This window comes from Primulina huaijiensis, chromosome 15 (genome assembly GCF_012295235.1).
Source record: "Primulina huaijiensis isolate GDHJ02 chromosome 15, ASM1229523v2, whole genome shotgun sequence".
Taxonomy (NCBI): domain Eukaryota; kingdom Viridiplantae; phylum Streptophyta; class Magnoliopsida; order Lamiales; family Gesneriaceae; genus Primulina; species Primulina huaijiensis.
In genome coordinates, this window is record NC_133320.1 from 3,005,186 (window position 1) to 3,016,479 (window position 11,294).

The window sequence follows — 11,294 nt, forward strand, 5'->3', positions numbered from 1 at the left end:
CTCTTATAAACAAACATGTTATGAAAATAAATTTTACAATTTTTTTACCACCCCAATTGGATGGATTCATCGTTGTATGGTACTGTAAATGAAGGTTTTTGCAGGTACTATCGATGTATATTAAGAGGTTCATGATACGATATTGTTATTCGAAAATTTAGTGGGTTAAATAAAAATCGACTTCAACCATCAATGATTAAGGGGGTTTAATTAATCGAACTTGAGATTCTTAAAAGAGCAAAGGAGTTTGACTTCAAAATCACACAAAAGTTGGGTGAAATTTTCCTTTTGTGAAGGTTCCGAAAATGGATATAGTGATATGAGTAATAATAATGGTTTTATCGTGCTTGTCGATTAACACAAAATTTTTTGTGAGGTCGTCTCATTGATCAATTTTATGAGATATATTTTCAACTTGATCAATTCATGAAAAAATTATTAATTTTTATATCAAAATTACTATTTTACACCGTAGATGTCAGTCGAATTGAATTATCAATTTAATATAGATATATGAGATGACGATAAACTTACTCAATAATTAATAATATATATGTTTTTATGCTCGGACCAGTATTCGAACATCGCTACCAATATATGTATGTGTAATAAAAAAAATTTAAAGTTAAAATAAAAACTACTGCTCACATTTTGCTCTCTGCTTCATTTCATCTTTGTTATTGTCATTGGATCGTTGCATGTCACGAAATCAAGAAACAAGCGCCAAAGAAACCGCGACCCAATCATTGTACACACGAAATGATAATTTCTTCCCTTTGCGTCCGCATATCTCGCAATAGAAACATTCGGATGTGCAAAGAATGATGACAAGAAAATCTTCCGCTTTCCCTCTCTCTCTCTCCCCCCACCCCTCCGCAAAATAGTTCTGTTATTGAAGAATTTTTTCAGTTTTTTCTCTGAGCAAATTCTTTATCCAACGCAACCGCATTGATGCGGTTTTAGGGGTGAAGCATTTCCGTTCAACCCCGACAGAATTTGGCCCATTTTTCCCATCAAGATCGGTTTGGATGTTAGCATTTTCGGGTTCTTTTAATGGGTTATAGCGGGTCATGGGTTGCGTTAGCTCCAAGAATATAAAGGCCGATTCTCCTGAATTTGTTGATTCCGCCTCTGTCATCGCCGTAGTTGGAGCGGCTGTCCCGAGTCATAGGCCGGGACGGTTGAGTTCTTCTGGACCTTTACATGTCAAACCAGGATTTGGGCCTTTGGAGAAGATAAAGGAGGAGCCCGAGGAGGAGGAAGAAGAAGACGAGGAGGAGGAGGAGGAGGATGATGATGAGGACGAGGATGAGGACTTGGTGACGGATAACGTGGGGGAGGATGAAGAATCTGGGAACAAAAGACACGGTTTTCTGGATTCCTCTGGAAATTTGAAGGCATTAAGTAAAGGGTCCTCTGAAAAAAAAGTTGTTTTTAGCATTAAATTCGGAAGGTTGATAGAAGGCGAGCACGTGGCTGCTGGATGGCCGGCATGGCTCTCGGCTGTGGCTGGTGAAGCCATTGAAGGATGGCTTCCTTTGAAATCGAAGAAATTCGAAAGATTTGAAAAGGTAACGGAATAGCTTAGGCGACATATTTATATTCATGAAAGTTGGACATATTTCTGATCAGGGTTGGTATTCTTTCTGCTTTGCCTATATGTAGATTGGACAAGGTACATACAGCAGTGTTTACCGAGCTCGTGATGTGGAGACTGGTAAAATCTTCGCTCTTAAGAAAGTACGGTTCGACAATTTTCAACCTGAGAGTGTGAGATTCATGGCTCGAGAAATTACGATTCTACGCAAGCTTGATCATCCAAATATCATTAAGCTTGAGGGTGTCATTACTTCCCGGTTATCCTGTAGTATATATCTTGTTTTCGAATATATGGAACACGACCTTTCTGGCCTGCTGTCATGCCCTGACATAAAATTCTCTGATTCACAGGTTAGTTTGTAACATATTACCACTTGATTGTTATAAACTTAAGCAACTTTGGTTTTCAGAGTAAAACCGCGATTTTGTGCAATCGTGAATTGTTTTGGTGATCTTAAGATTATGAAGAAACACAATTCTGTCTTCTGATTGGAGTTTTTGTTCTGGGAGTAGATTAAGTGCTACATGAAACAACTGTTGAGTGGATTGGAGCATTGTCATTCTCGAGCAGTGATGCATCGCGATGTTAAAGTATCCAATATCTTGGTAAACAATGAAGGCATTCTGAAGATTGCTGATTTTGGTCTGGCAAATTTTCTGAGATCGAAAAACAAGCAACCCTTGACTAGTCGGGTGGTGACTCTATGGTACCGCCCACCTGAACTGCTTTTGGGCTCAACGAGTTACGGGGAATCAGTTGATCTGTGGAGCGTAGGCTGTGTTTTTGCTGAGCTTTTTCTTGGAAGGCCTCTCTTTAAGGGCAGGAATGAGGTTTGAATGTTCTCAATATGGAGTTCGATTCATTAGAAATTTAGGAAAGTGCTTAATCTTTTGCTTCTGCAGGTTGAGCAATTGCATAAAATCTTCAAACTTTGCGGTTCTCCACCGGATGAGTACTGGAAAACATCAAGACTTCCTCTTGCACCGATGTTTAAACCCCAGCATCCTTATGAAAGTACACTTCGAGAAAGATGTAAAGAATTTCCAAAGAGTGCAGTTAGACTTGTAGAGACATTTCTTTCAATTGAACCTTACAAGCGTGGAACTGCTACCTCTGCTCTTGATTCGGTGGTAAGATTTCCAATAAAGCAATTGAATAGGCTAACTTTATCACACAAAGTTCTTTATTTATGGCTTTATTACTTTTTCTCAGTATTTCAATACAAAACCTCATGCATGTGATCCATCAAGCCTGCCTAAGTTCCCACCAAACAAGGAGATTGATGCAAAACTCCGTGAAGAAGCACGAAGGTGAAAAACCTGTTTCGTTTTTCTGCACTAAAATATCTAGATTTGATTCGAGTACGATTTACAGGTGCGCGAAGATTAGTTTAACCACAGTTTGGACAGTACTAATTGCACGAAAATGATAGACTAAATACTGCAACATTCGGCATAAGCCATTTACAGTGACCATTTTTTAATATCAAACTAAAGTTTGCCAATTGTTAGGAAGAAGACGGGTACCACTGCACGAATCTCAGCTGGTTCAAGAAATTCAAGAAGGGTCCGCAAAACTCTGCAAGAACCAAGTGATTTCTGCAGAGTTGTTCCGACAGAGGTTCTCTCCCTTTCTGAGCATGTGGCTTTTTCCGCACTTTTAGATGGTCATTTATGCTAACTTTTCTTCTTGTGTCGAAGGAGGTTGAGACCAACATGCATGGTGCTCGTGGAAGCCACGGTGGCAGCACAAATATACATCGTAGAAGAGGTGGAATCGATCCTAGGATGTCAATGAACGTATCCTATGATACAAAATCAGAGGCCTTGTCTGAAGCTTCTCAGATGACACATCAATCTCAAGGATCCAGCATCCGTTCTGTACCTGTTGAAGTGACAGGATCCAATGATTTCACATGGGGCGCTAGGCAAAAGCAGCAGGATGTATTTAAAAGATTACATAGCCATCATACCAGTTCAAGAAGTCAAAAGTCCAACGCGTTAGAGCCATCCAGTGTACTTTACGCGCACGATTATTTGGAATCAGATATACTAGATACCAATGAATTTTCAAGAAAAGTTCACAGTGATGCAGCAGGAAGGCTTCCATTGAATAGCAAAAGAGTGCAAATTCATCAGCATCGCGATTCCTTTGACCCATATGATAGCTGTGACCCACAGGAATTATCATTGGTAAGGCGATGGTGTATGTAAATACTAGTAAATAGGCTTTCACTGTGTTTGTTGTGTCAGTCTCTTTGATTCAGACTTTTGTGGTGGAAGGTCCACAGGCGTGAGGGGTGGCGATCAACCACCACGCATGAAAATAAAAATCAAACCGTACATGTAAATTTCTTTTAAGAAATCCTGTTTTTTGGCCTCACCAAAATATATGAAATTGCCTCTTTCGACTCGCTCTGCCTCCCTCCCTCAATTTTGTGAATCTGCCATTGTCCACAGACAACGCACTCTTCTGACAGGCCGAATCTAATTCTCCCTTAATCTTGACAGGACTATAATCATAACAAGAAGAAGAAAGGCAGGATTGGATATTCAGGGCCTTTGATTCATCAGTCTCAAGAGATAGATTCAATACAGAATAGCCAAAATCGACAAACTCTTCATAGATCCCGGTTTTACAAAGGTGAGAAAGCTATGCCGTCATGGCAGATCCGAAAATATATTAAGTTGTCCCCCTTGGTTAAATTGTTCTACTCCAACATGTCATTGCATCTAGTTAAACCATAAAGCCGATTTTTCTTTCTCAATGTAATCTTCGTTCTGCTGTCTTTTCTGCAGATTTCTGATTCAAGGTTCCAAGAATGTATCGATAAAGGCTGCATGAAACTTTCATGAGTTAGAACTTCACGGGGAACTCCAACAATGGTACTAGCTTCTCGAGGTTTTTTTCACTCAAATATTGAGTGTTGCACCAATTTTTGCTTGGATATCAAATCAAATTGCTCGAAAATTATTAGCTCGATCCGGGCTGGCCTGACATAAAAGAAAGTTAAACAAGAATACAAATTGATCATTTGTGATAAACATTCAATATATTTGTAAAGCTTACGACTTTTACTCATTGTAGAAGAAGAATACTACACTTACTTTGTTCATTTCTATACTTTTTTTCCCTTCCAATACCTTTGTTTATTTACACTGTGAAATTCGGATGTTGTCTTTTCCATTTTCTAGTTGTTAAATATGGCAGAGTTCAGTTACAATTTTGTTAAAAAGCAATGGTTTTAACATGCAATTTTTATGATACTGTGACTTCTACGTTTCCCTGTTCTTATATTTGTTCTGTGTATTACTTGCAAACTTTCGACATTACTTTTTTTTTTTTTTGCTTTGTCGAATCTTTCTTTCTAAGGATCGACGCAGTAGAAGAATGGTCTAGACAGGTTGGTTGTCTTGAATATTATTTATAAATCGAACACTAAATATTTTAAATCACCGGTTAGAGAAGTGTTTGCAATAACTCAAGTATTCCTGGATATCAACCGATAGAGTTTAGAGATATTGATTATAAGATTTCCTTATATAATAATTAACAAAAAAAACATAATACTATGAAAAATACAACATTTATTTATTTATTTATTTATTATTATTATTATTATTATTATTATTATTATTACTATTATTATTATTATTATTATTATTATTATTATTATTTAAATATGATAATTATAATTACATTTAAAAAAATTGTGTTAATGGTTTTTCATATTTTCAAGTTTAGATTATTACTATTACGTATAATAATTATAGTTACTATTATTTATTAGTTTATTTACTATAATGTTAATATGTTAACAATAAATACATAAATAATAATAACTATTAGTGTATATTATATCACGTATATTATTATTATCACTACTAATTTTTATTACTATTATAGTTTTTGAAATTAACTTACATGGTATATTAATTATGCAAGGCTAGATTTGCCATATAATAAAATTTAAAAAGTTTTAAAAAGATTTTTTTCAATTTTTTTAAAACAGCTTATAAGTTATCAAAATTATATTATCTTATAAGCACTTTTTAAAAAAATATATAAGTTTTCAAACAACTTATAAGCTAAATCAAAGTCTAATTCAAGTCAATAAAATCGCTTATGAATTGTTCATCTTCCAAAATCTGTATATAAAATTATGTAACAATTTGTTTTCTATGTAGTTATCTGCTGATAAATTGTCTTCTGTTAAAACTGGGAAAAAAAAAATTATTAATGTTTCCCTTAATGTTTAGAACAATTTAAATCAAGAAAGAGTCTGGCTAATAATTGACTGTTAAAAAAACTTCCTCATATTAAAAAAAAAATATGATACCATTTATACAATACTTATTATGAATAGTTTTATATTTATGTTATTTTCCTTTCATTCAAATGAAATTAATTATATATGATAACAAAATAATAACAGAAGTCATAAATATTAAGTTAATGCCCTTCAAGATGATACAAATTTTCATAAATAACAAATGACATCCTTTTTCATAATAATTTTGTATGCTGGAATAAGACTAGGAGAAATATATGAAAAAAGTAACATACCATAATTATTACAAGATGTTGATTATCAGAGGGTACACTTTAGATGTTAAAAATGTGATTGAATCAATCACAAAACAAGATTCTTTTTTATTTTGATAACTGGTTGTGGATTGCTTGGACTTGGACTTGGACTTGGACAGGGAAGAGGAAGACCACGGTAGCCTGGAAATTTTCTCTAGCCTCAATTTAAGGCCAGATAATATGGGTACATACAACCTCAGTCATCATCATCAAGACGTACAATGGTGGGTATTTGGCCATGATTAACAAAGTCGATCTTGTTCAATCTCAAACAGCAAAGGACTTTTTCGGGTAATTCTTCTGGTTTTTGAGCCTGTTTTTCAAGAAAATGGCTTCAGTAGCAATTCCAGGAAAAAAAAGAGAGAGAAATGGGAATGAGTGCTGGTTCTAAGTATTGAACCTGAATGGTCAATCCCAGATCGAGTATTCCATTCTTCAATCGCTCACGAAATGCATCAAGTCCCTTTCTTGCTATGAAGCTGAAGCGATGGATATCCAAATCGACTTCAAAGTAATTAGGACCCTGCATAATACAGGAAGGCAAATATTGGTAACCACCATGTTACAAGTATTGATGATTATCTTGCTTTCTTTAGAAGACTTTTGTCACCTGATAAAAGCCGTGTTGAGGACGAGAAAGAACAGGTTTCTCATTGTAAGCATTCAGAAGTTTTCTCTCTGTCGAATTTGATACAAGGTCTTCTGGATTAGCCACCCCAACCATGATTTTTAGCCTCTCTCTGAAGGGAATAATTGATTCTTTAGCAAAACCTTTAACCTTTTCCATATCATCATCAATCAATCTCTGCAGAATAAAAGCATTGATTTCAGTAGAAGAATCAAACTCAATTAAAATGCAGGCCCTTGGGATTTTCTAGTATTGATATAAGCGAATGAACCGATATAGTTACCTTGACACTGTCTTGAAACTGGGGAGATACGTCTGTCTCAAAACTTTCCGAAAGTTTAAAATACAGGACAAGGTTCAAGCCCTCTCCATCACCATCGCCAAGAAACATGGGTGCCGGATAAGTGGGCAGCTGCATGATGAAATTTATATCAGATTAAATTGGTCTCAAGCAGAAATTTGGAAGCTTAAACCGGACATCAAATTACCTGAATGTTAACAATTAGAAGTGGAGGAATTTTCCCATCTGCTTTTAGAGAGGGTAACTCGAGATGCTGCGCAATGTGGTTAATTTTCCTTGGGGACGCGAACAAATCAACACCAATGGGCATGTAAGGACAAACATTTGGTGCAGGAGACTTCTTCTTATCTCTGCAATGCTTTAATTTGTCAAGAAATTGATAAAATCACTTGAAACTTTTTAGAGGCCAACAGATGGAAGAAAAAACTGTACTTGAAATAGTTGTCTCCACGGAGTTTAAAAGTCGAGGGCTCAATTTCAGCCCATGTTCCTGAAGTTGGCTTCACCTCAGAGCAACATGGAATCATTAGTCCCGCTCTTGGACGATAAAGGTACTTTGCTGCTGCACCTGGATATATCAAAGTTACTTTCGGGTTGAGTAAGATTGATGATCTATTCAAAATCAATTACGTGTAGAAGTCAGTATTTGTTGCTACACCAATATCTATAATCGGTGGTAACTATACAATGCAAATCTTTTATATAGTAGAGCAACTATCACGGACATCACAGAGGATTGTTGCTATGTAGGATAATATTTTATCATGGTACAATAAATAAAAAGTACTCACGAAATTCATTTGTTTCTTCTCCATCAACAGATTTCCTCTTGAAGGATAGCCTGATGACAGTTGTCGATTTCTTTCTTTGAGATTGTGGTCCTAAACTCGAGGCAAGGTTGATCTTGTCATTAAAACTTACTGAGGGGACCAACCGTGGAAAGACGGACTTCAACAAATCCTGTGGAGTTTTCTCGTCACCATAAATTTTGTCTTCTTTTATCCCGTTAAAACTCACAAAAGCCCGATCTAAGTTTTTCTTCTTCCTAGGGCCAGATTCTTCACTCTTCACAAAACCTACAAGTTCTTTTCCTTGTGTATTTACAAAAGTAAGTCCCTTCAAGTCCTTGACGCCATCATTGCTCAAGAACTTCTCGGTTTTACAATTTTCAACTTTCAGATATTTGTCATGGTATTCTTTGAAATTGCGCTTGTTATCCAAAAAGCATGATGAAGTTTCGTACTGCATAACTGGTACATTTGGAATGTAGGGGAAAAAATCTGCAGAACAAGGGAATGCATAAATAGAATTATTTGAGAATGAACTTCAAAACAGACCAGCAAAAGATCTTGTACATGAACGCCAAAGCCTTTGGTTAACCAAATAAAAAGGAATCAATTTTTTTACCTCCATGTACACTGCTAAAGTCATCATCTGAGTCAGACTCTAGTATGCTTAGTGTGTCGAACCAGGCATCATCCTGGCTAACTCCTATAAAAGCACAACTACATCGGATCATTTCAAGAAGGTAACATATCTTTAGTCAAAGTAACTTGATAGTTCTTGTTACTCAAGCTATTACTGGCTGACATAAATAAAACAAGAAGCTTGTATGACCAAAACGCGTGAAATATAAAAGAAACCTGATTTTTTCTTCTTTTTTTAGACTCTTGATGTCAATTGTTAGCATAGCCCTTTTTGTCAAAATAAAAAATTCAATAATCATGGACATACCATTAGCATCAATTTGACTATGGTGCCACTGCAACTGAGTGAGATGGAACGTGGAGTTGGACACCTCTGATCTTCTGCAGGTGGTAGTTGTGTGAACAAACTCACTCAGAGCAAAATCTGTCACCCGAGCTCCAGCATCACTAGCCCTTTTTCTGTTTCCATCCGGAACAGAATTGACATGATGCTTTTTGGAACGGCCATGATGCTTCTTCCTCACTTTGGTGATCTTCAATGGTTTACTAGTTGTAGCTGGTATTGATACGCAAGCACCCATTATGATAACTCGGTTCTAAATCTGTGTCAAACCATAAGCGGACTTTACTGATATATTATGTTACACAATATAGAACTCCATGTGCTTTCAGTGAAATAAATCAAGTGCCAAAAATTGCACTTTTCAACTTCCAAGAAAGAATCAATTTCAACCATCAAAACCATTTCCTAAATTATAATTTCTAAGTTTGGTCTAAACTAGAATGAGAGAAACACTTTCTGTGTGGCATCAACCATTAGATACATGTAAACATGTGTGGGTTCTCCATGAAATACTATGAGGCGGCCCACACATATAACAATATATGCTACAAAATGAATTGTTTCTCTCGATTTAATACGAACTAAATCAGTATTTCTACTACCATCTTAAGAAACTACATAACTTTCAATAATTTGCAAGATAAGATACATAAAGGTGGAAATGTCCAGTAGTACAGCTGTACATAGAGCAATAATTCTTGTTTCTTGTATTATTTGTTCCAACTTCGATAGCTATGAAATGAATATTTACACACACACACACACACACACACACACACACACACACACACACACACACACTGACACTTAGGACTACTGTGATCATAGCTTAAAATGAGTTGAGCATTTTTACCAATAGTTGAACTTGTGGGTCCCCTTTCTTATGGTTACCACAATCTTTTCAACACAAAGATTGATCAACTGTATGCATCACTTCCCCTTAGGACCTGTGTAGGTGTCAAGAGAGAGAAAAAAAAAGTTGGTTTCAGGAAGAGGTGAATATTAGTCACGAAATCCACATAACATCAGAAGTCCAAATATGTTAAGAGGAAAACCACGGAGGATATGGTTAAACATCTCCACATGATCACAGAAAACACAAAGAAAAGCTCGAAAAAAAATTCTAGAAAATTACTTGATTTTAACACACCATATTGTGCACAGCTTGTATTCTCTTGTAATTTGTTAGCCTTTTCTGACCTTAACAATGTGGATTCCATTCTACACAACTGGATGTGATGGGGCTTGAATTCAAGACCTCTACTTGATAGTACTTCATCCACAAGTTTAAACTATTAAAATAACATATTAATTGAGTTCCCAACACATACAACTTTTACAATTGTCTTTCCAATGTATTCTAAAATTCTAAAAAGTAAAAAAAAAAAGGAGTGGGTGAAAATGACCTAGGAATGCCACTTTCTAAGATCAAAATAAGAATGAAAAAGATAACAGGACAATACAAACAAAGAAAACTTCCCATATGGACTGGGTGGAGCCCGGGCTAGCGGCAAGCAATTACAGTCCACACCTCAAACGCAAAAATAATTAAATTTCACAAGTAATTTTTCCAACATTGTGAGTTTTGCCCATCCCCTATACCATACGCCCGCCCTCCCCGTTAGATTTCCTCGTGCTAATCTTGATATGGATCCTTATCATATGATCTATACAAAGACAAACCACAAAAAGGCCCGAGAAAAAATTCTATGGGCTATGGGTGTCCCCCTGTATAATGAATGCAATGCAGTACACACAATGATACAAACACAACAAAACTAATAGTCACCATCAAAAACGTAGAAAATAGAAACCCACCAAATCATTCAAGAAACTGGAAATGTGAAAACAAATCCACAGCTCACACGCGACAAGAAGCGGAATACATAAATTGCTAAACAATGTCATCTCAAGAAATATAATAAACCCAATTCAAAAGCTGTAAATCACCAAGAAACGATTTTTATAATTTAAAAAAAACAAGAAAATCTATTAAATACCATCAAGAAAAGCATACACATTTTCTTGGGAACCCATTAATAAAAACACAACATCAATCCAATCATCGATATCCATACGTAAACAAGATCACACATACGCGTGTAACCGAATACAATTCAAGGAAACGCGTACACACATAATGCATAAATACGCGTATTTATTTACGTACATTCAAATAGGAAACTGCGGGAAAAAGGGCTTCCTGGGCGTGCCCCCTCTCCCGGAAGGATTCACAAAGATGAAGAGCAATTTACAGAGCTACGAGAGAGAGAGAGATGGGTCCGACGGTGTCGGATCCAAATAACAATTCGAATCCTTTTTTCGCTTTTTCTCCAATAACGAGTGTTTCTCTTTATAGATTTTACGCGTTCTCACCGAATGTAGAGAGAAACAGAGCAAGAAAATTA

The 11,294-nt window shown here is 36.0% G+C and overlaps 2 protein-coding genes across 8 annotated transcripts; one reads left to right on the top strand and one right to left on the bottom strand.

Moving 5' to 3' along the window:
- Nucleotides 1-731: 731 nt before the first annotated feature.
- Nucleotides 732-4,864, top strand: LOC140958186 (cyclin-dependent kinase C-2 C-like). Its single transcript, XM_073415549.1, has 9 exons — nt 732-1,571; nt 1,666-1,950; nt 2,113-2,430; nt 2,503-2,730; nt 2,813-2,910; nt 3,112-3,220; nt 3,301-3,792; nt 4,111-4,243; nt 4,399-4,864. The coding sequence occupies exons 1-9, from the start codon at nt 1,071-1,073 to the stop codon at nt 4,404-4,406; spliced, it is 2,172 nt and encodes a 723-aa protein (XP_073271650.1). The 5' UTR covers nt 732-1,070; the 3' UTR covers nt 4,407-4,864.
- Nucleotides 4,865-6,056: 1,192 nt separating this feature from the next.
- Nucleotides 6,057-11,294, bottom strand: LOC140960206 (uncharacterized). 7 transcript variants are annotated; one of them, XM_073418370.1, is made up of 11 exons: nt 11,057-11,294; nt 9,740-9,833; nt 8,851-9,145; nt 8,524-8,607; nt 7,908-8,396; nt 7,549-7,684; nt 7,304-7,466; nt 7,099-7,227; nt 6,798-6,992; nt 6,588-6,710; nt 6,057-6,500 (listed from the first exon to the last, which is right to left on the bottom strand). In XM_073418370.1, exons 3-11 carry the CDS (start codon nt 9,122-9,124, stop codon nt 6,384-6,386), a joined length of 1,710 nt encoding a protein of 569 aa, XP_073274471.1. In that variant the 5' UTR covers nt 9,125-9,145; nt 9,740-9,833; nt 11,057-11,294; the 3' UTR covers nt 6,057-6,383. The 7 variants fall into 7 exon arrangements, with proteins under 7 accessions (XP_073274471.1, XP_073274475.1, XP_073274473.1 ...); XM_073418374.1 differs by having other exon boundaries at nt 11,263-11,284; XM_073418372.1 differs by lacking the exon at nt 11,057-11,294 and adding an exon at nt 10,705-10,886.